Source organism: Carettochelys insculpta, chromosome 9 (genome assembly GCF_033958435.1).
Source record: "Carettochelys insculpta isolate YL-2023 chromosome 9, ASM3395843v1, whole genome shotgun sequence".
Taxonomy (NCBI): Eukaryota; Metazoa; Chordata; order Testudines; family Carettochelyidae; genus Carettochelys; species Carettochelys insculpta.
In genome coordinates, this window is record NC_134145.1 from 31,678,294 (window position 1) to 31,705,174 (window position 26,881).

At 41.8% G+C, this 26,881-nt stretch overlaps 1 protein-coding gene across 1 annotated transcript in view; it reads right to left on the reverse strand.

Annotated features, from left to right (window-relative positions):
* Window positions 1–241: 241 nt before the first annotated feature.
* The window catches only part of GTF2B (general transcription factor IIB), a 34,748-nt gene continuing 8,108 nt past the window's right edge, over window positions 242–26,881 (reverse strand). The window contains exons 3-7 of the mRNA XM_075002522.1: window positions 7,896–8,029; window positions 3,331–3,477; window positions 3,064–3,193; window positions 2,097–2,378; window positions 242–704 (exon numbers count right to left, since the gene is read on the reverse strand). Of these exons, the coding sequence (XP_074858623.1) occupies window positions 571–704; window positions 2,097–2,378; window positions 3,064–3,193; window positions 3,331–3,477; window positions 7,896–8,029 (827 nt within the window). The 3' untranslated portion in view covers window positions 242–570. The remainder of the gene's footprint in view (window positions 705–2,096; window positions 2,379–3,063; window positions 3,194–3,330; window positions 3,478–7,895; window positions 8,030–26,881) is intronic.

The following is a 26,881-nucleotide window of genomic DNA, read 5'->3' on the forward strand; positions in this document are numbered from 1 at the left end:
TTTTCATAACCAGTTCAGAAACCTTCAGCAGCAGTTGTACAAATATTCAAGCTGCTTTTGGGCAACTGTTTGCTCTTGGATTAAATCTACCATACTGTAAACTACAAATATTAAAGCTACACTGGAGATTAAAAATTGCCAAGAAAGTGAATGTGAAAATATCCTTGCAACAGGGTCCATATTATGATGAAGATCTGCCAGATTGTTAAGTTTTCTTGTCTAGCAAAATATACATCTCAAATGTTTTGGAAAAGTTTATTTGGGAATTACATAATTTAAGCTGTTTTCCAAAATACATTTTACTAGATTCTCTACAAAAGAAAGCTAAAGTATAATATGAAATTTAACTTGTTCCAGTCATTAAATATTTACTTCCACTAATATATACATACAAAATGCCACACACTTACTGTTTACCATTGGAATGTGTGTTGTATGCCAGCAGTTTGATTTTCAGATCCTTCTCCAGTTCCACAATATCAAGGCTCAGTAGCAACACTTTGTACATCCTTTATTATAGGCAAAAAAAATCAAATGTTCTTTAGAATTTAAATGCAACCTTTGCAAATTTTACAGCTGGGGAAGTTTGTCCACAGGGGTGTCAAATTTGAAGTCTGCTGGGAAGAGATCTGGAGCTCGTGGATAGATAAGTCTATAAGATTGTCGGATTGTAACATCAGCAACACCAGCAATATCTCCTATTTCTAGGAAAATGAACAGAAGCAAATTAAGTATGGAATAATAGTCCTCTTGCTTTGTTTTACTCAAAACACTTGAACAAAATGACTTACAAGTTTGAATTATGCATTTAAAACAACAACAATTAAGAGTTAAATACAAAAGCAAATGGAGGTAAAGGTGTGGAAGACAACACTTTTTTAGGCTGAAATCTGAAATGACTGTAAAAGATAAAGAGAAACTGTTCAATACAGAAGAGCAGAGACTCAGCTAGTGTTAAGACAAGCAGAGGAAGTAAGGGAAGGAAACCATTTGAGATAACCAGGAATTAATTCACATGATTTAAAAAAAAAAAAAAAACAACAAACAAGGATGATAATTTGGAACTTTATCACAACATAAAGTTCTGGGAACTGTTAAAATCTGTACATATATGAAAAACAAGCTGCATTCTAGAGTGTCTGAAAAGATCACAAGTTGTGCAAGTCAAGGTGAGAGATGAAGGCAGAGCTGGAGCATAGGCAGTGGCAGATACAGGAACTGTGGCAGAGCTGAAGAAAGATTTGCAGGCATGCAGGGTGGGGATGAAGAGTTTTAGGCCAACAAAGGGTCAGAGAAACACGCTGAGATTTCTTTACCCAAGAAAGCTCTTACTAGGAACTGGCCTTGCACCAACTCCATTTCAGTTCTGAAAACTCAGTTCTGAACTGTAGGACTCTACAACCTATTAATAACTCCAATTGCAGTTTTATTACACCTAATGGTTAGTTCTAAATTAGGAATATTCATAATCTAAAGATATTTCAGAATCTCAAATCTGCGCTCTTTGTTTACAACTTCACTGCTCTTAACAGAGCACAGTGTATACCAAAGGCAAGATTCTGGTTCTGCAAAGGCTTCCTTGTGCAAAGCTATTTTAGCTCCCCAAGGAATCCCAGGGTGCCTTAGGACCAGCCAAGTGCCATCCTCTCGAAGTTCCAGAAGAGAACAGATGATTTGGGATAGAGGAAACAGTACAGCCAAGATGCATTCTCCAGCCCTTCCCAGCTGCCAGAATGATTTATAACCAGTGCCAAGTTTACATTCTGCATATTTAAAAATGTAGGATGTAAGTGTAAAAAAATTCTTGCTTGGGCAAATGGGCTAGCCACTCAAACTAGCATAATCTTTAAACAGTCTGATCATTAAACTATACAAATGGGAAGTCCATTTGGGGAGCTCCCCTAAATGGTGCCTAACTTTTGTATTTCAAGCTTCATGAGAGAAGTGCCAGTTTACTATGGGTCTCACATTGTCCACCCATGAACTGGTGACTGATGAAGCCCTCAGACTTCAGTGAAATACACTGTTTTTTGCTCTAAAGTTTATTCAGTATTCCAACAGGAAGTAATGTAGGAAAGATGGACTGAAGATTTTACCTTTTTGGGTCCTTTTCTCTGCTGAGGCTTGTGATGCCATATAAATAGCTGCAGCTGCTACAGAGATCGGACTCCTCCCAGGAACCAAGTCTAATTCTACTGCTTTACGGGCTATGTGTGTTGCTGCCATCTGTACTTGTTTAGGAAGACCCAGATTTGAACAAAATCTTGACATGAAATCTCCAGTTGTGATCAAATCCACACTGGTTTCTAGAGCTTTCAAAATAAGTTTAAAACACCGACCTATTTCTTTTTTTGAAATCCTGGACACTGCACATATTTCTAAACACAGAAAAAAATATATGTAAGCTTAGCCATGTCTGTTTTCCAACTCAAGCAAGTAAATTTGCCTGTAAGAGGTATTTTTCAGCCCCTCACTATAAAACAATTGTCACAATAAGCAAACCACCTCCATCAACAGTTAACACTAAATTTAAAATGTGGTACAAGTATTAACGTTAACAGGCAATTTTGAAATCATGCAAATCCATGATTAGCGTTCTGCAAATAATCACTGACCCTGTTCTCAGAGGAGAATGTGATGCACAAAAAAACTGCTGCATTCAGAACAGGCAGAAAAACAACATGCTTGTCCAAACCGTTTGGTTCAAATTTAGATGGACCACCCCCTGCAATGCTCATATCATGAGGCAACTCCTTTTGGAAACCACTAGTGGTATTCAGATTTCATATTCTGAGGAATTTAAATAGTAACTCAGGAATACCCTTAATGCAATTAACTCCCAAGATGTCTAAGCCCAATTGTCCATTTAAGGGTAAGGGGCTGCATATAGAAAAATCCTAATTAGTACTATTAAGTGATTAAAGTAGGCAAATCAAATGTAGGCTGCTGCTGAAATTAGGTTATTCACTTCAGCCCCATTTCTAGATACTAACAATAAACTACTGCAATACCAGCTCAAGATGTTTATTTTGATACATTTAATCTGCATATCTGAAAGCTTACCTTTAAATGTTCTAGGAACACCCTCTTGTCTACAGGCTATATAGAGACAAGCGGAAGCAATGGCATCATTACTTCTTCCCTTTAGGCTCTTCTGCTCATACACTTGCTTGAATAAATTATTTGTTCGATCCTTCAAAGCAAGAAGACTAAATTTAATTAACTCTAGGCCATTTAATTAGCAGCAATATCAAAAATTCATGTGCTCATTATATTATGCTAACTAAGTCAATGCCAGAACAATTTAAAGGAAGGTAGACGTGAACGTACAACTATATTTCTGGGAAGGTTGATTCTGTCTGCCATGTTAGTAATTTCTCTAAAAGCATTCATCATTGCTCGATCAGAGCTGCTCATGGTCCTGCGATTCTGGTACTTTGAATTTCCAAATTCATCAAAACTTGCTGCACCTGTGCCCTGTAAAGTAGGATTTTATTGTTAAAACTTGAATTTGATTTCATACTTCATATTTCAAGCACAAATTTTCCAAGTTTATAGAATTCTAATTCAAGTCTTTTGGTTGGAATAATGACAAACAAGTGCAAATCTCATAGTATTCCAAATAGCACCTGTACTATCTATACTACAGGTTGGACCTCCCTGGTCCAGCACCCTCAGGAGCTGACCAGGCCTGAACAAGGGAAGTTTGACAGACCAGGGGAGGTCAACACTGGCACCTCTGTTTCTACCCTCAGGTTCTCTTTCCCCTCCCTCAGTGAGTGAACTCTCCCCCCCTGCCCCCAGCTGCCAGCCCAACTCTGTTCCCAGACTCCCAGCTAACCCCTGCTCCCAGCTCTGGTCCAGGGAGTCCCAAATTAGACTGGTTCAGCCTGTACCAGCATTCTTCACAGGAAGGTTATATAAACTGTAAATCAGTTTTTCCCCAGGAAAAATAAGAATTTGTGAGAGGGATTATCAGGTGATCTTGACAAAATTACCTCAATCTAAAAGGAAACACAGACATTGGTTTAAAAGGACAAATTAACTTATGTCAAACTTACCACTGAAGGTTGACACCACCACTGATTCATTGTAGACTAGAAAAAGTTGTTAGAGCCTCTGCTAATAATATATTATTAAGACTAGACCAGGGGTTCTTAACCTTTACTGCAGCCTGCACCCCTTTGGTTCTCAAAACATGTTCTTGCACCCTTATCAAAAATGGAAATGAGGGGGCATATATACTTTTAAATGCTATTAAGGATTTATATAATTTTTTGTTATTACTCACCACAAATAGTACAGTAGGCATACAAAAATACACAAGTACTACCCAGAGATGCTGCAAAGTTTTAGCGTGGAAGTAAACTAACCAACACGCTAACAGTTAACAGCTAACTGAATTCAAACAAAGCTGCTGCGCTGCCACGTCATATGTGCATGCATCAGGAAATACCCTGCAACATGGCAGTACATAGTATTTGTAGCAAGAATTTCACTAAAATTAGCTCAACTATAAAAAAACTGTTTGTATATTACAATAATCATTAAATGTATAACATTAAATACATAGGTTTGATGAAAAAGTAGTTGTACTTATGTGCCTGTGTTCAATTTGTGTTTTCAATGATTTACCTTCTAAAAAAATCCTGCATGTCTCGCACCGCCCCCGCCCCCGAAAAGGCATCACCTCAGGTTAATCACTGGCCGACACCTTTGTGAGCATGTGCGGATACCTTACACAAAACATCCATTATACCATTAGCAAAACAAAAAGCAGACAAGTAGCACTTTAAAGACTAGCAAAATAGTTTATTAGGTGAGCTTTCGTGGGACAGACCCACTTCTTCAGACCACAGCCAGACCAGAACCTAATAATACCATTAGGTGCAACCAACACACAGGCTGTACTCCTGAACTGTAACAGTAGATGTGTCCATTTTAATTGCTAAAGCCCAAGGACACTGTTAAGCCAACCAAACCAATGTCCGAGTCTCATTCTGTCTGTGTTGCAGTTCATTTTTTGGCTGAATGGTGATTTAGAAAAATGAAGTTTTTGTTTTTTTGTTTGTTTGTTTTAAAAAAAAAGCTAGGATGGAGAAAAATTGTTCCAATGATAGCTAACACAAAAATGTGGGAAAAAGTCAAATGCTGAATCAATTCACACTGACTGATCCAAATCCAATCTGTGGCATGCTTGGATCGCTGCTTGATTAGCAGAGGTGTGTGCTGCCCATATTCAGAAACTAAATGGCTATGTCTGAAAAAAAAAAACCTATGGATTCCTTCCCATCCTCACCCCAAAAAATATTCTGAGGTTTTAAGATTAAGACAACCCAATCACTCAACTGCTATGTCAATACAAACTCCCTGTGTGCATTTCCCCACAATGTCTCTAAGTTATAGAGGGGTAAGGTGCTTTTCATTGTGAAAAATGTATCATTCCTCCCCAATAGAGGTGGTTTCAATAACTAAAGGACTTAAAGCAAACTGAAAATAGCACTTTTGTCAACAGTATCTCCTCACATTAAATTATATGACTTAAGCAAGAACAACTGCTTTCTAAATAAAAGAAAAAGGACTACTTAATTCTTCTTAAGTTAACTAGTATCTCTGGTGTCACACAGCTTATTCTGAATGACTCTTAAGAAGCAACTGTGCTTAGATGTGTAGCAGATGAATACTTATTTGGGACATTTTAAGAAGCAGTCAAAACTTTCCATCTTCAAATGGGAGCCATTTATTTCAATGTGCACAGTTCATACAGAATGTCAGGGAAGAACAGTGGTTTAGTTGCACAAATCCAAAATGTTGCACCTAGTGCCTGTTTTTACCATCTCTACATCACAATGCCAAACTCTCACTACTAAGAAAACTCCTGAAAACCAGTTGTTATTGCAAATTTCATTGCAGAACATTCAGTACATTTTGACTTTGTATGTCTGTGCGATGAGTCCCCTTCACCATTAACTCCTTTCACACTGAAATGAGATGACTCCCAAAGAAAAGAACTAGCACTACTTTAAATTATGGACAAAAGTGCAGGTTTTCCTTAATGGTTAGCAATCTCCCCTTGCTAACACCTTTGCAGGTGGCACACAACTTCCTCACAGAGATCTTTGAATGCTTAAGCAAAACTATCACTCCAGGGAGAAAACAAGTGTATTCTGTTCACAACAAGGCAGAAATAATAAAAAAATAGGAATTTTATCTTCTCATGTTCAAGAAGAAACTTACTACCCTTTGTTTCTGATGTTTAGGTATCTTAGGAGTCAATCAAGAAACATCTGCAACTCAAACATCTGAGGAAACTACAGACTCAGGGCAGAACTATTTTCTATGAGCCATACAAGAGAAATTAGTGGACCAACCACCCCTCATCCGAGGTGCTCTTGGATTCTGTAGCACTGACGTTATCACTGTAAGACACCACTCCTGTGACAAGAGCCTGGAATTAACTTTCTCTCTGGACTCAGATTCCAAGCTTGAGCTACAGAAGTTGTTAGGTTTTTACAGCTTAGGTTTTCTTTAGTAACGATAATCACAACTGATTGTTGATCAAAAATAAAAAATTATTTTCCCAATTCAACCTTTTATGGCAAATCTTTCCTAGTAAGCTGCTCACCCATCACACCATTAAGTATTAGCTTTTTTGGAAAAAAAAAAAAAAAAAAAAAAAAAAGTATCTTGAACTGAAACTAATGGTCATGGTCCAGATTTGGCAACTAGTTTCTGTATGGAGAAGTGGGTATTAAGACGTCATACTGGACTAATCGAACCTTTGTAAGTAAGACGTGAAGGTCACTGACAGTGTTGCAAGGCTACTTACATTGTCTTTCCATTGCTGTTGCTAAGGGAAAAGCAGTTGGAAAAATGACTATATAACCCTAAGGAATCATACTGATTTAGACTTTTTCACATTTGAAATGCATTTAAAAAATCCTAACAACTTATAGGCATCAGATTAATTCTGTATTCAAACTAGGCTGTATTTCATGAGAGATTCTGTACCAAATTAGTCTTCATAATGAGAAGAAAAATAGCATACATGTTCATCAGGAACGTGACCTATCGGTTTTGGTCTAACTATTAAAAATACAAATTCGGAATTCTTTCCTAGTTCTTGACTATACCAACAGCATTTGTTTTTGTAATGTATGTTATATATGACTGGTTTAGTGTATAATTTTCCTACTGTGTTGTACAAGTGTAGAATTATAAGAACAAGTTAGAGGGAGAGTTAGTACCAGTTTGACAAAATTGCACGGCCCACATAGAAGCTGTGTATTTGACATTGTAAACAAAAATCTTCTCTGCTTCATGACCCAAAGAGCATCTTACACTGTGAAATCCCATTTTACACAATGAAAAATTTTCCACATTGTTAGTTCCTCCAGAACACTTAATACATTTCACAAGTTTCTAACTAGAACAAGGAGTTACTGTGATCAAACCAGTTCATACAGTAAACTCTCATATCAGGCAGCCCCAAGACCAGGAGATTGCTGGATATTCAAATATTCTGGATAATAGAGAGGTATACCTAGTGCATAAAACTAGAGAAAAACCAAGATTAGATACTGAGAAACAAACAAAAATGTATGCAGAATACTTTAGTTACCAACAGTAGTATTGTGCACTATAAACTTATACTGTATTTGCATTTACTTTCACTATACTGTATTTATGGAAAATGTAACTAAAATTTACTTATAGTTAAAATGCTGGTTATTTGAGAGTTCTGGATGATAGAATGCCGGATATCAAAGAAAGAGTTTACCGTACCAACATTTTTGACATTCAATTCTCTTCATAGGTTTCCTGTTGCCATATAAATATGTACTTAACATGCAACTGTAACATGTTTAATAAAATTTTGTTTTTACAAATATTACCTTGCCAATCATTGTAGTCAAATCCCCATCACTCAAGAGAGGATTCTGGGTATCTCCGACTCGAGAGGGGTCTTTTGTGGCTTTATCATTGCTGAAAGTTCTCCACTCTGACCCTACATCAATGACCCGGTCACCTAAATTCATAAAAAGTAACGATCTGCATTATTACAACATATTACCACCTCACAGGAGTTTGCTAACATTAAGCCTTGCTCTGCACACCTCTGAGCTATTAGCTATAACTAGGAATCATATTCCAATGGTGGGTGACTTCTCTGGGATAGTGCGCAGTAGCTGTTTAACTCTGCAAAACACAAGATGGGCAGGTTTTGTTGTTTTTTTTTAAAAAGGTGGGGGCAGGAGGAATTTAATTATCTAATTAGGAATTTAGCCAGGCTACACAGATTAACCTTCCTACTGCTACAGAGTGCCATGAGACTTTTAATGGACAAAAGGAATTAAAATCTGAGCTTCAAGAAGTCTGCTCCAGAAGCATACTATTGCCTGAGGGCTTTCTAAAGCATTGATCCTAGCTTGAAAGTGCGCCATCTACTACATCAGCACCACTTCCTGCAGCAGTTAGTTATGTTCCTTACTATTCTCTCACCTAAGTCCTGACCCACTCTAACCCTGCGTAATCTAACATCTGCCAGCATCACATGGCATGCATATATGAACATTTATATATGCTTAAGTCACCTTTTTCCTCTTAATTATTAAATTACTGCGCTTTATCATTGTTAATTCAGACTAAGAAGAAAGAAGCCAAAGCCACGTTCTGTAACTGGACTGTCTGCCTCAGATGCACTCTGAGGTTTCTATAAACATACTATGTTAAGGGAGCAAATGGCAGTAGCTTGAGGAACATCACGCTTGCCCCCTTTTCCCACTGCTGTTGCTCCACACTGGCCTGTCACAAACACCTCCTGGACTAGTTTTCACATAGCCACATTTGAAAACACCAGTAGATAAGAAAGGAGAAGTTCATCAGATATACCCCAATAAGACCTGGTATAAAGTAGCACAGTTCTCATTCTTCTGTTTTAAGATTATAATTGAGTTGATGCAGTAACACTGCACCTAGCAAACAACTACATCTGAGGAAAGATTCTAGAACACTGTCCTTCCAAACTACACTGATGTCCAAGTCAAGGGACATTCTGCAAAAATATGAATAGAATCAAACTGTAGGAATGGAAGAAAACTTAACAGATCATCTAGTCGAGCCCCTTGCCCTGAGGCAGTGCTAATTATTATCTAGAATACATCAGTGGGACTGTATGATAAATTATGGAAACCTACTTGGTAAAAATTGGAATCTGAGATTTTTTTACTTTGGGGCTATGTCTACATGGGCAGCCTCTGACAAAACTCGCTGAGCGTCTACACAGTTGAAGCGTGCTGTCGAGAGTTTGCCTACAGAACTCAGCTGTTCAGCCCGCAGCGTTATACCTCTCACCAATCAGATGTAACACCTGTCAACAGTGTTTTGTCGACTGAGTGCCCACGTAGACACCTCTGTCAACAGAGGGGGCTTCCAGTTCCCCAAGCAGCCCTGTTTGGAGAGCTTCCAGCCATCTGTTCTGTCAATGAGAGGGCAGGGCAGTCCGGCTGCTCTCTGTCCACACAGCGGCTCGCTCTTTCGAGCCACTTTTATGTGTGGATGCAATCAGTCAACAGATGTACTGCCGAGGTTTCTCCATTGACAGCGATGTCTCTGTTGAGATAGGCTGCCCGCGTAGAAGTAGCCCTGATGAACAGAGCTCAGGACCCTTGAAAGCAGGGCTGTTATCAAGAGTTGCATAAGGAAATATAATTTTGTCATTAGGCAAGGATCCAAATAGAATGGTAATAACCATAATAAATAGTGAGAAAGACACTGAGGTTATATTAGTTAGCCAAATTATGAAGCATAACCGTCCCTCACAGAGACTTTTTGAAAAAAAAAAATATATGAACAGTGGATATAGATGTTACAGGCAACACTGGTTGCCTGTGCACTTCTGCAGCTACTCAGGAGAGATTCAAATGCCACCAAGATGATTAGCAGAGCACACACAGCTAGATATTTTATTTCTAGTGGAGCACATTCACAAACTTCTCCATGCACAAAAAATTATTCTGCATATGGATGGCAAAAGATTAGAGGGAAGAAACACTGTATGCAACTGCAAAATTCACAGATTCTGCAAAGAACTTTTTTTCACGTAGACTGAGGAGCACGTCTGCAGTGTATTAAGCTAAACACTTTTTCCGAGATTTTTTCTCACCAACACACCATATGCCTATGAAGGAGTTCAACCCAACAGATAGCTTTCAACTATATTCATATTTATGCATTACCTTGATGCTTAATTGCTTTAAAATAAACCAAAGAGTATAAAAGCATCAGCATGAACCAGCACTGCATTCAAAAGTACAGTAGAAGGGTGAGAGAATATATCACGCGTGGTGCAAGGAAAGCAGATATCCATTCCTTCCACTACACAAATCTCACTCCCCCCCACGCACCCCAAAATTCAAAGTGGCAGACAGCATGTTCCTCTGGCTCCTGAACTGTGTAAATATTTAAGTAGCGCTCCTTCTATTGCCTTGTAATAACTTCAAGACAAACCTCCTTCCCCGCCCCGCCAATTCCGTTTACAGAATCTAAAAAAAGCAACATGTACTTAAAGTATTGGCAAGGTATAAATAGAATACTGAGTACAGGGCAATGATGTAATAAATTTTCCACACGAATGGGAATGGCGTAAATGACTCACTCAAAGATCTGCCTCTTGTGAATTATGAGCCATTCCTATGCTAATGAAAAAAGTATTATATCACTGCCTTCATTTACCAAATATTCAAAACAGAAGATCAACACTACTATGCCAATGAAATGAGAAAGAATTAACGGACACAAACCACTGAATATAAAAAGGTATTATACATATTTAGATACACTATGCAAATGTTTCTTACATTTTACATTAGTAAGAAAAATACATACTCTTACAAGTAATTACCAATCTAAGTGCAACAAGTCACTAAAAACATTTTGTAAATGAACAAAGCCTATTTTAAATACAAGACTTAGGCCCACAAAATTAAGCATGACCCTTGAATGAATTAATGATAAAAACAGACAACTTCAAAGTTTTAATGCATGTTGAATAAAAACAGTGTAGAGCAACACATCTTAGAATAACTGAATTTTCAAGGCTGAGGTATGTGTCCAAATACTGAGCTCAAGTTCCTGAGTCTAATCCCAACCAAAATGACTTCCTTGTTTGGAAGCATCTGAAAAAGGGCACCTCATTACAAGCACCAATACCAGTCACTGTTTTGGAACAGTGTTTTTGAAATTTAGTTTCTGCATAGTGAAGATTTAAACTTGGTTTAGCTATTTATTACTATTTTTTTTCATAAGCAGAGATGGAAAGTGCACATTATGTTGGAGGATATACGTCTACAATTCTATTTCCAAGTCGCCCATTTTATGCAGAATCTCCAAATCAGTAAGATACACTTCTGCAACGCCAGTTGGAGGCAGTTTTGTTAGGCACTCCATTTAATTTTTGGAGAAAAGACAATTGAATCTTAAGTACTTTCCTCCCTGTTCTCAGAGGAAATCCTCAGTATATAAGGATCCATTCTCAAGAAAAGCCATTTCTAGACTAATCTGATGAGGCATCTCACAGGATATGTGAATACACTGTTCACCTGAACATTTCCTTTTCTCCATTCTGTAAAACAGATCTTCAGTATGAGGCTACTTTTTAAAAGTATTGTCTAAGATATTGTTGAAGATAATTAGAGAAATACAGACAGTGAGCTGATGTTACCCAACATACAAAAAGCTCATTTAGTAGAATTCAAAACAGAAGACTTCAAACCAACATGTGCCTTTTCTGCAATTGACAAATATACTCCAGGAAATTCTAAAGGAAATCTAGCATCCTTTTCAATCAGCATCTAAAGTTAAAATGCCAGTTCACATTTCTTTAGGATTTGTTTAAGAAATGTTTAACCATTACATAAAACATGTATACTGTGTTCTAACAAACAGAGCAAATATGACTTCTCAATGAAGGAACTAATCTTGTGGCAACAAAACATAGTGTTGGAAACATTTTATCTGCAAGTATACATATTAAAGGAACACTATCAACTAGTTTACAATGTACGCTCTATTTACAACACCTTATATGAAATGGTATGCATGTTTATTGATTGTTTTCCACTTGGCAAACTTTCTGAAATCTTATTTAGCATACAAAAAGCTGGAGATGTTTAAACAAAATAAGGATTGCCAGGATTCAAATTAGAATGCATAATAATAGATTTGCAGTTTATTAGTCATATTGCACCTTGAAATCGTCCCTAAAATTTCCTTTCATGGAAATACTATAATCTGTTTTCAGGTGCATATTCACTTTTTACGTGCTTTAAGATTAGCTATAAATTTTCATCAGAAATTAGGTGTTATGGACTTCAGAACTTTGGTCTTACAAGTGTGTTTAATTATCAGTAAAATTTACTGTTCTACTGTACATGAACACTGTAAATAGAGTACAGACCCATTTTAAAATTCAGTTAACAGTTAATTTTTGTTCCTAAGGTTAAGGAATGTGCTGCCATCTAGTGATCACTGAAATTGGGTGTTTTGTTTTTTTTAAATAACCTTGCAGCATCAGGAACAATGCATAAAGTGAAAAAAAAAAGCCAACCAGTACTTTCAGAACACATCAATATAGATTATGGTAATCTTTTACATGATGGCACTCCTTTAGAGCAAGCATGTTAATTGGTAGTCCCTGTTAATACAGGCTCTACCAACAGTAACTAACATCACTGAAAGATCAATTAGAAACTTCAGTAATTTCAAATGTGCAAAATGATTACCTCTAAAAATACAACTTTACATATTCAAAACCTAAAATACTTTTAGAAATATACAAGCACATTGTACATATATATAATAAATAGGTTTCATTTTAAGTCATTCCATCCTGAAACAGCTGCTTTTTTTTTTTTAAAAACTATTTCACTGAGATTTTAACAGTTATTTAAATCAAGCAGGAAACCTTGATTAACAGTTAACTTAAATACAGTTTGCATTTGTACTTTACCTTTCTAAAGGAAGATTAATTCTTATTGGTTGGTAACCATTAAAACAGGTTAATCTGAAACTGAAAATAGTTTTTACACTAAATCTGGTACCTTTTGGCAGCTAGAAAAATAAACTATTATAGATATATTATGTGATTATGTAGCTTAATACAAATTTTCCACATATTTTTTATTATATCAGAAAACATTAAAGGATGCATTTGTTAATTACAAGCTGATTAATTTTTACCTGGGATCTGTGTCAAGCTTTTTTTGGATGGAAATGTGGAATTCCATTATGAGTGTGCAAAAGCAGCATCTACTGTTTTATTAGTGAAGGAAAACTCATGTGTGTTCAAAGTATTAATTAACTGAACTGATCATATCTGGCCATTATGTCTTTCAAGATTTTAAAAACAGACAGATGATCTCATTCTCACACCGCTTTTAGCTGCAGATGGGAACAAACCTCCCTAACTTTTTAATTCCTGATTTTCTCAGATTTGAATGACCTAGTCATTAAATAGAATAAACAAATTCTCTCTCCATGCTCTCTCTACACAGCTACAGAGGAGTCTATTGCCATCAATAGCTAGTTTTGCACTTTAATCTAGTCGCAAGTGCTTAGCCAGTAAGTTGTATTCAGTGGCTTGACTCTCTAAACACTTTGGAACAAATGTATTGCTTAATTGTTTTTATTCAAATTAAATTTTAACAGATGATAGTACGTTTAGGCCTGAACAGTGTGTTCTAAATTTCAAATTTAGTTTTAAATCGATTTTACAAACATGCATTTAATTTTTATTAAAACAACCCCCCATATGTTAAAACTATTTTATCCACACTCAGACATTTGGGACATACACATGTCAAGCTATTAGACTCCATTTCTTTCAGGAGTGAGTATGTTAAAAATGACTCCTGATTCACTCTCATCAGGCAAGTCTTCAAAATATTAAATGACACAGAAATTTTAAATTAAAAAGAACAAAGCTATGGAGACCCCATGTCCCCTGCCGGTAGTCTCTCCAGATTTCCACTTTAAGCCTTATTTCCCTTCTGTCACACACAGTGTAACCTGGAATCAAAAAACTATTTGGCACTCATTCTGTGATAATTCCAACTTCTTTTAAGTTGGGGAAAACCAGTCTTTTTCCCCTTTCAGTTATCAGACTTTAAACATTAAATATTTCTGAAATGACGACCAAAGTGCCTACACCAAAAGGGATTGCTAGTTCCAAATCCTAATGGCCACACACTCATGAAAAGATTAACTTTGTTTAGTATGTTCAGAAGCACCATTGTTCTTCATAATGAATGCACAGTTCCGTGACAGATGCAGAAATTCAGTTTTCAATTATGCATTTTTGCCAAGGAACCCTTCCTTTGTTAATGGTTTGGCCAGGAAAAAAATCTTTGGTTAAAATCCTAAGAGTCAATAGTTGATCACTAACATTCAGTTCTCCATCACCGCTAAGTAAAATATTACATACCAAAATGGCGCTTTTCATATTTTTGATGTCTGCAGTTTTGACAAGGAACTCTTTAAAGGGAAAAGAGAAGTTACTCACCGTAGTGATGATGGTTCTTCGAGATGTGTCCCCGTGGGTGCTCCACAATAGGCGTCGGGCTCGCCCGGCGCCGCAGATCGGAAACTTTCCAGCAGTTTCTCCTGGACCGCGCATGTGCCGGCGCGCGCCGCTCCCTTGCGTGCCCCCGGCCACGTGCGCGATCCGGTCCCCGCCAGTTCCTTGACCAACCGCCTTGGATGCTCCTGAAAAACACTAAACAGAGATCCGAAGCAGGGAGGATGGGCGGGTGGTGGAGCACCCACGGGGACACATCTCGAAGAACCATCGTTACTACAGTGAGTAACTTCTCTTTCTTCTACAAGTGTCCCCGTGGGTGCTCCACAATAGGTGACTACCCAGCAGTAACCCAAGTAAGGAGGTGGGTACTAAGTTTACGTGCAGCTTGCCCTTGAAAGGACAGCTGTCGACAGATGAGTATCCTCTTCAAATACCCAGTGCAGAGCATAATGTTTGGCGAAGGTGTCATAGGATGACCAGGTCGCCGCTCTACAGATGTCTTTTAATGCGATGCCCTTGAAAAAGGCTGTTGACGCCGCCACCGCCCTGGTGGAGTTGGTCCTCGGCGGGGCCAGCAAAGGAGTCTTTTGAAGTTTGTAGCACATTTTTATACAGGACACAATGTGCTTTGAGATTCTCTGTGAAGAGAGACCCTCCCCTTTCGACCTGGGAGCAAGAGAGACTAGAAGCCTGTCTGTTTTCCGGAAGGACTTAGTTCTGTCTATGTAGAAGGCCAACGCCCTCCTCACGTCCAGGAGATGTAGGCGTGCCTCCTTGTCGGAGCTGTGAGGCTTCGGGTAAAACGAGGATAAAACTATAGGTTCGTTAAGGTGGAACTCTGAAGAAACTTTCGGAACAAAGGCTGGGTGCAGCCGTAAGGTTACCGCCTCCTTTGAGGATACTGTGCAGGGCGGCGTTGCCATAACTGCTGCGAGCTCGCTCACCCTGAGAGCTGACGTGATTGCAAGAAGGAAGGTCGTTTTTATCGTAAGTAGACGTAGGGGAATTGGGGCTAAGGGTTCAAAAGGTGGGCCCGTTAGCGCGCTGAGCACCAGGTCCAAGTTCCACGATAGTGGAAGTGGTTTCTGAGGGGGGTACAGGTTTACCAGCCCCTTCAGGAACCTGGTAACAATAGGATAGGCAAACACCGTGGGCCCTTCCTCTTCATGCCGAAAAGCCGATATAGCGGCGAGATGGACCTTTAGCGAGGATAGGGAGAGCCCGCCTCTTTTGAGGTCCAGTAAGTATTCTAGTATTACAGGTATAGGAACATCAAGGGGAGCTAACTGCTTGGCAGAACACCATGCAGTGAATCGAGTCCATTTCTGCTTGTAAGTCTTCCTGGTGGAGGTCCTTAGGCTACTCTCCAGGACTTGTTGTACTCCCTCTGTACATGTACTCTCTGGGGAGCTGAGCCATGGATTAGCCATGCTTGTAGGTGCAGGCCTTGAGGGTGTGGGTGCACTATGGACCCCTGGGCCTGCGTGAGCAGGTCCAGCGCCACTGGAAGGGGAAGTGGTGGGCAGTCCGACATGCGCAGAAGCAAGTGGAACCATTGCTGTCGATCCCACGTTGGGACTACTAGGATCATGCGGGCTCTCTCCCTTCTGGCTTTCTGCAAGACCTTGTGGATGAGCACTGTGGGGGGGAAACATGTAAAGCAAGGGGCCCTTCCACGAAATCGCAAATGCGTCCCCCAGGGACCACCGCCCCAATCCTGCCCTGGAGCAGTACTGGGGGCACTTCTGTTGTGCTGAGTGGCGAACAGGTCTATCTGGGGAAACCCCCATGTATGAAAGATCGGTCGTAGCAGATCGGAGCGGATCTGCCATTCGTGCGTGAGTGCAAAGCACCTGCTCAGCTGATCTGCTTTCACATTGTGAGCCCCTGGTAAGTACGAGGCTTTCAACGTTATATTGTTGGCGATGCACCAGTTCCACAGCCGGACTGCTTCTGCACATAGGGCACGGGATCGAGCTCCTCCTTGTCGATTTATATAAAACATGGTGGAGGTATTGTCTGTATTGATCCCGACTACTTTGCCTTGTATGTGGTCTCGAAAGTGTTTGCAGGCGTTGAACACTGCTCTGAGCTCCAGTATATTTATGTGCAGTGACTGTTCCGTAGGGGACCACAGTCCTTGCGTCACCTTGTCGTCGATGTGTGCTCCCCACCCTATGTGGGAAGCATCGGTAGTAAGAAAAATAGAGATTTGTGGTTGGTGAAAGGGTACCCGTTAGCATGTTCTTGGGGTTTACCCACCATTGCAAGGATCTGCGCACCTCTGTCGTGGGCGACACCACCCTACGGACAGTGTGGGACGCCGGCTTGTAGACGCTTGCCAGCCAATGTTGCAGGCTGCGCATATGCAATCTGGCGTTCTGCACCACAAACGTTGCCGCTGCCATGTGGCCTAGCAGCTGCAAGCACGTTAAGACCAGCACCATGGGGCTGTATGTAATGACCGATGGTGCGAAAGCGAGCGTCGGGTAGATAGACCCTTGCTGTAATAGAGTTTATACGAGCCCCTATGAACTCTATGTCTTGTGTGGGGTCAGTCTTTGGACTTCGCGAGGTTGATGACCAGGCCCAGCGACGAAAACGTGTTCGCTGTGACGCGTATCATGCATAGTACCTCTGCCTTCGAGGCCCCTTTCAGTAGGCAGTCGTCCAGATATGGGAATATAAATACCCGGTCTGTGCAGGTAGGCTGACACCACTGCCAGGGTTTTGGTAAAGACTCTGGGGGCTGAGGAGAGGCCGAACGGAAGGACCTTGTATTGGAAATGTTCTTTGCCGACCATAAAACGGAGAAAGCGTCCGTGTGCCAGGTGGATCGTTATATGAAAATACGCATCTTGCAAGTCGAGGGCTGCAAACCAATCTCCATCATCCAGTGCCGTGAGTATAGAGGCGACTGTGATCATCCGAAAACATTGTTTGCGCAAGTACCTGTTGAGCCCTCGAAGATCTAAGATGGGCCTCCAGCCTCCTGTTTTCTTCTCTGTGAGGAAGTATCGTGAATAAAACCCTTTCCCCTGGAGTCGCTCCGGCACTCTTTCCACCGCCCCTATGAACATAAGATGGTCCACCTCCTGCTTGAGTTTCGCCTCGTGGGAAGCATCCCTGAGATGAGGCCTGGGCGGAGGTTTCGGCGGTGGGAGCGACTGGAAGGGGATCGTGTAACCCGTGGCTATGATCTCCAGTACCCATTTGTCTGTGGTGATCTTTTGCCATTGTGAGTGGAACGGTCGGAGGCGATGATGGAACATTAGCTGGGGGTGGCATTGCGCGATGGTGGTAATAGTGCAGCCCTCGACCTGTCCGTCAAACTTGTTGCCTTTGGGCCTGCCCCGAGGATGCACGGCTCTGTTGCGAATGTTGCCTAGGAGCTCTATACTGTTGCTGCTGTTGATGTCGCCCTTGGTCGTAGCCCCGTTGGTACTGAGCACGCTGAGGTTGGTACGGGTATCGCCTTTGTTGAGGGTAATACTTTTTCCTTTCTGTATGGAGGGGTATAAATACCCAGGGTTCTGAGCGTAGCTCTTGAGTCCTTACTGGAATGAAGGACTGAATCGGTTGACTCTGCAAACAGCTTCTGCGTGTCGAAGGGGAGATCAACAATTTTCACCTGCAGATCCCTCGGGATACCCGAAGTCTGAAGCCAGGATTCCCTGCCCATGACCACTGCCATAGCCGTTGAGCGTGCCACCGTGTCCCACCACGTCCAGGGCGATCTGGACTCCCGTCCTCGAAGCTGCATAGCCCTCTTGCACGATGGCCTTCGGCACTGGCTTCTTATCTTCCGGAAGCGAATCCATGAGAGAAGTAAGCCTGGAGTAATTGTCGAAATTATGGTTTGCTAGATGTGCTGCATAATTTGCCATTCTCAACAGCAGTGTAGAGGAGGAGTATACCTTCCTGCCGAATAGCTCTAGCTTCTTGGCATCTCTGTCTGTGCCCCCTGCTTTGTACTGGGAAGTCTTTGATCTCTGCTGAGACAATTCTACCACCAGTGAATTTGGTTGTGGGTGACTAAACAGAAACTCCATGCCCTTCGCCGGGACGAAGTATTTCTTATCCGATCTCTTGTTTATGGGTGGAGTGGAAGCCGGGGTCTGCCATATGGTGGTGGCTGACTCCATGATTGCTTCGTCGAGCGGAACAGCAATTTTGGATGAGGCCAGAGGTCTCAGATTTTTGAGGAGCTTGTGGTGCTTCTCCTGCACCTCTGCTGTTTCGATGCCTTGCGTGAAAGCCACCCTTTTAAACAGCTCCTGAAACTGTTTGAGGTCGTCCGGGGGAGCAACATCCCTGGGTGCCGTAGCCTCGTCGGGGGAGGACAAGGAGGAACCACTAGGGTAAGCCTCCCTCGAACTCTCAGGGTCCTGCTGTCGGTGGTGCACCCTCTCGATAGAGGCTTGCGAGGGAAAATCTCGGGGTTCCAATATCAACTCCCCCGAGACCACTGTGTTTCCGACCCCGTCCGTGAGTGCCCGTGGGGGTATTGGACGGTCGAGGGGGACCTGCCCCTGGGTGTATGCCTGTGCTGTCTATGCCCAGCATGGTAAGGGCGACCATGGCAGCACGGGCACGGTTCCTGGGATGGAGACCTGGACCACTCTCGAGGTGCATACCCCCGATGTCTGGGAGAGTGAGATCTTCTTGATGACTGAGACGGTGAAACTGGTTTGTGATCGTACTCCAGGGGATCCAATCCCAGAAAAGGCGAAGGTGGCCCGAGCCACGGTGACGCTGGTTGGAGGAACGGAGGAGGCGGCTCTGGGTAGGCTGGAGGAGACCCATGCCTTCTGGTTGGCATGCGCAGCATAAGGGGAGGGCTTGTTGAAAGGAGCACTGCAGCCCTGTCCGGAGAAGGGCTGCGGTGCCGGGTTTTTGCTGCTGCCTTTCCCCTCCCCTGTGGGGCTGGCACCGCCCCCTCCCGTGCCGGGGATCTCGGCCCCGCTGTCGGTGCCGCGCGGACAGCCTCCTCCGGTGCCTGCAGGCTGTGTGCCTGTTGGCCCTGCACCGTTGGCACCGTGGAGATCTGTGCCACCGGTTCCGGCGCTTGCCTGGCTGCCGCTCTGAAGGCTGTGCGTGCTGGCTGTTTAGTAATCGGAGGCTCAGCCTCTGCCATGTGCGCAGCCGCTTGTCTGAGTATGAGGCTGGGGGCTATGTGCTACGCCCGTCCCGCTCACTGTGACCGCCGGCAGGGATTGGGCTGGAGAGAGCTTCCTCCGTTTCTGCACCGAGGGGGTGAGGGAAGCCGCCTTCCTTTTATGGAGCCCTGTGGGTCCCCTCCGATTGAGGCCTCTCCAGCACATCTGGCTGGAGGGCCTTATCAAACAGCATTTTCAGCCACATTTCTCTATCCTTTCTGGCTCTGGCTGTGAGCTTTGCACAAAAGGAACACTTCTGGGTAACGTGTGATTCCCCCAGGCACCTAATGCATTGACTATGCCCATCAGAGGCCGGCATAGCTTCGCGGCAGGACTCACACTTTTTGAATCCTGAAGAGGACATTGCGGCGAGTCTTTTGAGCTGTTAATAGGGTACTTAGCACTGTCTCTGTGCCTGTTCCCCTCTCATGGACCCCAGCCTGCCGCGGCAGGAGGCCTACAGGCCTTCACGGCCCCGCGTTGTCTCCGCTCCTCTCTCTCTTTCACTAAAACTTTCTATATATATTTTTTTTTGCAAGAAAAGAAATCAACAGTCTAAACTAAAAACTCTAACTACGCTGACTCTGGCCGCAGCCTGAGCGGATTCCGTCTGCAGCCAATGGCGGTTAAAAAGGAATGGCGGGGACCGGATCGCGCACGTGGCCGGGGGCGCGCAAGGGAGCGGCGCACACCGGCGCATGCGCGGTCCGGGAGAAACTGCTGGAAAGTTTCCGATCTGTGGCGCTGGGGCGAGCCCGACACCTATTGTGGAGCACCCACGGGGACACTTGTAGAAGAACAGATTTTTCATGTGGTGTAACACCCATTCAATGAACATCCAAGTGAAGTGCTTATAACTGCCTTCTACTAAACAAAAATCATATTTGCTCAAATGCTTCTCATGCACAGATTATATCGCCAATAGCTAAAAGAGTTTTCCTTCTCTCTTAGTATAGGGACCTGAGTTCCACACACGAGGATCTGAATTCTATCAGACCGTCTTTGAAACTATGACCATGAAGTCCTGTAGTGCTACAGATTTGTTATATTTCATGCAAAAAAGATGTGCTAATGTTAATCAAACCCAAGATTAAAAGCATAGAAATCATCTAAATGAAGACAATAAGCCACTTACAGATCATATGAAAGCAGAAAACCTACACAAGTGAAAACTGCACAAAATAGTAGAGCCTAAACTGACCCGATATAGCTATTAATACACACCTCCAATTTATATGCGCAGTTCTCAACTCTGAAGCTTTGGAACCAGGTTAAATGCCTCAGGAATCTATGTTACTACTTGAAGAATAAGACTTTTCTCCTCCTTTATCCAAAGAGGCTAAACAAGGAAATTCTTTTCGCCTTCTGTCTTTTGGCCTTGCACGTTCGTTGCAGTTGTTAAAAAAAGGATAAGCTGGTGTGATGAATTCAAGGAAGACATGAATTGTATATCAAGCATAATGATGACAGCTGAAGCTATTAGGGACTATAACACTAGGACTAAAGGCCCAAAAGCAAGCTATCCCGCTGCGTAGGAAAGATAGAAAACATGGCAAAAGACTGCCTTGGCTTAACCACGAGATTTTGCATGATCTCAAACTAAAAAAAGGAATCGTATAAGAAATGGAAACTAGGACAAATTACAAAGGATGAATATAGGCAAACACGAGCGTGCAGGAGCAAGATTAGAAAGGCTAAGGCACACAATGAGCTCAAGCTAGCTACAAGCATAAAGGGAAACAAGAAGGCTTTTTACAAATACATTGGTAACAAGAGGAAGACCAAGGAGAGGGTAGGACCATTGGTCAGTGACGAGGGAGAAACAGTAACAGGGAATTTGGAAATGGCAGAGATGTTTAATGATTTCTCTGTTTCGGTCTTCACTGAGAAATCTGAAGGAATGCGCGACAAAGAATGCTAGTGAAAAAGGGGTAGGTTTAGAAGTTGAAATACGAAAAGAACAAATTAAAATTTACTTAGAAAAATTAGATGCCTGCAAATCACCAGGGCCTGATGAAATGCATCCTAGAATCCTCAAAGAGCTGATAGAAGAGGTATCTGAGCCTTGAGCAATCATTTTTGGAAAATCATGGGAGACGGGAGAGATTCCAGAAGACTGGAAAAGGGCAAATATAGTGCCCATTTATAAAAAGGGGAACAAGAATAACCCGGGAAACTACAGGCCAGTCAGCTTAACTTCTGTGCCAGGAAAGATAATGGAGCAGGTCATTAAAGAACTTATCTGCAAGCAATTGGAAGGTGGTAAGGTGATGGGGAACGGCCAGCATGGTTTTGTTAAAAACAGATCATGTCAAACCAATCTAATAGCTTTCTTTGATAGAATAATGAGCCTTGTGGATAAGGGAGAAGCGGTGGATGTGATATACCTAGACTTCAGTAAAGCATTTGACACGGTCTCACATAATATACTTATCAATAAACTACTCAAATACAACTTAGATGGGGCTACTATAAGGTGGGTGAACAACTGGCTGGATAGCCATACCCAGATAGTAGTTATTAATGGCTTTCGATCCTGCTGGAAAAGTATAACTAGTGGGGTTCCACAGGGGTCTGTTTTAGGACCAGTTCTGTTCAATATCTTCATTAACAATTTAGATATTGACATAGAAAGTATACATATTAAGTTTGCAGAGGATACCAAGCTGGGAGGGGTTGCAACTTCTTTGGAGGATAGGGTCATAATTCAAAAGGATCTGGATAAACTGGAGAAATGGGCTGAGGTAAACAGGATGAAGTTTAATAAGGACAAATGCAAAGTGCTCCACTTAGGAAGGAACAATCAGTGTCACACATACAGAATGGGAAAGGACTGCCTAGGAATGAGTACAGCAGAAAGGGATCTAGGGGTTATAGTGGACCACAAGTTAAACATGAGTCAACAGTGTGATGCTGTTGCAAAAAAAGCAAACATGATTCTAGGATGCATAAACAAGTGTGTTGTGAACAAAACACGAGAAGTCATTCTCCCGCTCTACTCTGAGCTGGTTAGGCCTCAGCTGGAGTATTGTGTCCAGTTCTGGGCACCGCAGTTCGGAAAGGATGTGGAGAAATTGGAGAGGGTCCAGAGGAGAGCAACGAGAATGATCAAAGGTCTAGAGAACATGACCTATGAAGAAAGGCTGAAAAAATTGGGCTTGTTTAGTTTGGAAAAGAGAAGATTGAGGGGGAAGACATGATAGCAGTTTTCAGGTATCTAAAAGGGTGTCATAAGGCAGAGGGAGGGAACCTGTTCTTCCTTGCCTCTGAGGATAGAACAAGAGGCAATGGACTTAAATTGCAGCAGGGGAGGTTCAGGTTGGACATTAGGAAAAAGTTCCTAACTGTCAGAGTGATCAAACACTGGAACGAATTGCCAAGGGAGGTGGTAGAATCTCCATCACTGGAGATATTTAAGAACAGGTTAGATAGATGGCTTTCAGGGATGGTCTAGAAAGTGCTTGGTCCTGCCATGGGGGCAGGGGGTTGGACTTGATGGCCTCTCGAGGTCCCTTCCAGTCCTACTCTTCTATGATTACGTCTAATGAACCAACCGGGTAAGTTTAAAAAGGGAAAGTAATGATATTTAGGTCACAGGAAAAAAAAACAGCACCTTCCTTCAGAGGTGATACAGAGAAGGTAGAAGTTTTGTCCCAAGACAGAGTGAAGTGGAGAAGACGTGTAGATGACCTATGTTCCACTCAGCGTACGGGTTCAAATAGGAGAAAGCAAAGATGATTAATTTTAACTGGACTCTGGTGTCTTCCGTCCACCTGAGCAATGATGCTTCTTTAGAGAGCTGGCATGAAGAACTTGCCAGTTAAGGACCTCACTATAACCGACACTTTCAACACTCATCTCGCGTCATTTCTAATTTAATTCTATTACAGAACTAGGAGAAAGGTATTAAATTACTACATTTTTCTCTTCTTTATGGCAAACTGAATAACTGTGCAATGGGAACAGGCACTGAAATGTAAGAATTAAAAATTGATCAAGATTAGGAAAATCACCACAATTTTTAACTCACAATATCAGTTAATGGGAATGCTAGTTTCCTTAACACGAAGCCTAAGACAGGAGCGTCCAACCTTTTTCTCCCCCATCAGAGGCTACACAGCAATTTTTTTTAAATATTCTAGAGGCCAAACACAAAATAGCCCCAAACCGCCCCCCAGCCTTAAACACCTGGCAGCCTCAAACCACCCCCAGGCTTAACCCTCCCCTCCCCTCCCATCACCAAACTGCGCCCCCAGTCTAGGATTAACTTAGCCAGGAGCTCCACGTGCTACCATCCCATGACGGCTCCCAGGCTTCTTCTGCCCTGGGACTGCCAGGTTTCATTGTATGGGGCTACCAGCTCTCAGCCCTGGGGCTGTCAGATTCTCCTAGCCCCTCTGGAGCTCTGCTCCCTGGCCTTTGGTGGCCAGGAAAACTCTGCCCCCCACAGGGCCACCACCAGAGCCCCAACAAAGCCTTGGGCTACTGGCAACACCCCATCCACTGTGGCCACTGCCAGAGCTGGATTCTTTCAGCATGGCAGAGTGCTGGGAGCTTCCCCACCATGCTGTTCATGAGCCAGAGGTGGAGCCGTGGCACAGATGGGAGCCACAAATAGCTCCTTAAAGAGCCACATGACTCAGAGCCACCCAGCCACCACTTAAAAATGGCACCACTCTGATAAGCAGGCCGAAGAAAAAAGGCTCCGCAGGCCAGATTCTGGCCTTCAAGTCAAATATTGGACACCCCAGACTAAGACTCTAAAAGTTGCTACAATGGCACCTTTATCTAATTAGAACAATTAAATGTTTGCCTTTCTGACAACTGTCTTTGAGCCAACTGACTGCAGATGAAAAGCTATGATGGAGGGTGTGTCTACACTGCAATTAAAAACCCACAGCTGATCTATACCTGCTTATTCATGCTACGGGATTATTTAAATTGTGATGTAGCTATTTGGACTCAAACCAGAACAGTGGTTCTCAAACCTGTCAGCATCATGCCCCGCTTTTGATTTTTGAAACACTCACACACCCCCACGTCTTCTTTACAATCATCCAACCCCTTTAAACAAAAAATTCAATTCATAATTTAAAACAAAGTACATTTTTTGCGCAATAAATATACATGTTAAATCCTTTAAACACTCAATTGACAAAAAAATCTAAACACTGTTGAAAGCTTAGAACTCTCTCTGTGAAGAAAAAAGGATGACTGTTTCCTCAAGAACAGGAGCCTAGAGAACTTAAGTTCATGCCAGAAACACAGACACACAACATGACTCAGCCAGTAGTCAAGCTTCTATTAAGATAGCGTTTTGTTAAATCTCTGGATACAAAAATAACTTGTTGCTTAAGAATTTAAAAAGAAAAAACCCTCAAATTTAATTTAAAATGAAAGCAGGCCAAAAGCAAATACATCTTACTAATGGGACTCTAGAGGGCACAAAAATAAGACTATTTTTGGAAACGGGTTTAATCTTTAGACCTACTTCTTTCTCCAACAGTCTGCAAAACTTGGTGCCTTTGTTACTTGGTAAGAACCTGACCTGAGCTCAGAGAATGGTCATTTTCAACATTCTGATGTTAATTTAGCTGGACATCTGTAAAACCACAAGCCAGTACAGGATGACTTTGGACATGGGGAAATCTTTCAATACTCTAATAAATTTGAAACTTTCAGTTTCATAAATAAAAATATACCATGTCAGCTGCACTCCTAATTTTTCTACAGACAGGAACAAGATGGCTGCCGTACCTCTAACAAAAGTTACACAACTACAATTGCATTTTGTGACTTGTTTCTTGGATTATTCTAAGCAACAGCTACATCGTAGTTCACACTATTCAACCTTTTCAACACCAAGTTAGCCAAGAGTTACACTCAAAACTTCAGAAATAGCATAACAAGCTACACCTATTTAATTAAAGCAGTGTTTATTGAGATATGAAAGTATTAAAGATGTTTTAAAAGGGTCTGTAGATCAGTCAATATACACAGTGGACTTAAAATATTTTCCACTGTAATTTGAGGGGGGGTTTTTTGTGTTAGAAGATAGTTCAGTACGTTCTGTTTATGACACTTCCCTGAAAGCGTTATTTCTGATCAGACAGGACGAGTTAATAAGGCAGCTACCTCAGGGCCCAGTGATTCAAAAAAGCACAGGGATCCCATGTGGGGTGCTCTAGCTGGCTTTGGTGGCTCGCTGCAGGGCATGAGAGCACAGTATGGTACACTCTGGGCCGCATTGAGGGCTGGCTGATCCCAGACCCACTCCTTCAGAGAGCATGGAGCAGACCCCACACACCTTAGCTAAGGCCCAGCAAGTGCGTCAGCCCCCATTTCTGATTTAGTTGTAACTCAGGAAAGAAACATTGGCATAATTAATAAAGACCTTTAACTCAATGTGTGACAGCAGTCAAAAATTAAAATGTTATGATACAGAAAGCATGGGATAAGACTATGGAAAACTGAATGACACTGTGTAAGTGAGTTACATGTCTTGTCCTGGAATGGTGAGGTGCTTGGTCACTCTCTTTCAAAGATGTAGATGAAATACTGGGGATTCAGAGACAGGCTAAGACAATGATTAAAAGGCACAGAAAGAGAGCGTGGTTTCACTTGCCTTACAGAAGAGAGGTGTAAGAAGGGACATGATAACAATTTACAGGGTAACAAGAGATATACCTTAGGTATTTCCAGAACATTTCACAACAATTTAAAAAAAAAAAAAAAAAAAAAATCACTGAAAGTGACTAATGGCACTTCCAAAACTGATAAAACATTTTCTCATACAACATAAAATATTAACCTGTGGAAATTATTGTTACAAAGTATCAACTAAGGCAAAGCCTGGCACAGGATTTTAAAAAAGGGCCTGGGAATTTGTTTGAATAACCAAAGTTAAAACACAAAGGAATGTAAAAAAATTTCATCATTCAGGGCAGAAGCCAACCTAAAATGGGGATCAGTAAAACTACTTAGGAGCATATTATTCCATAACTACCTTCAGGATTTCTTGCCTTTTCTCTAACAAGTGATACTGGTCACTATCGGAGACAGACTATTCAATTAGAATATACACTGTTCAGACCAAACACAGCAAATACTGCTTTCCTTTGTACTGACATTTTCAAAATATTTT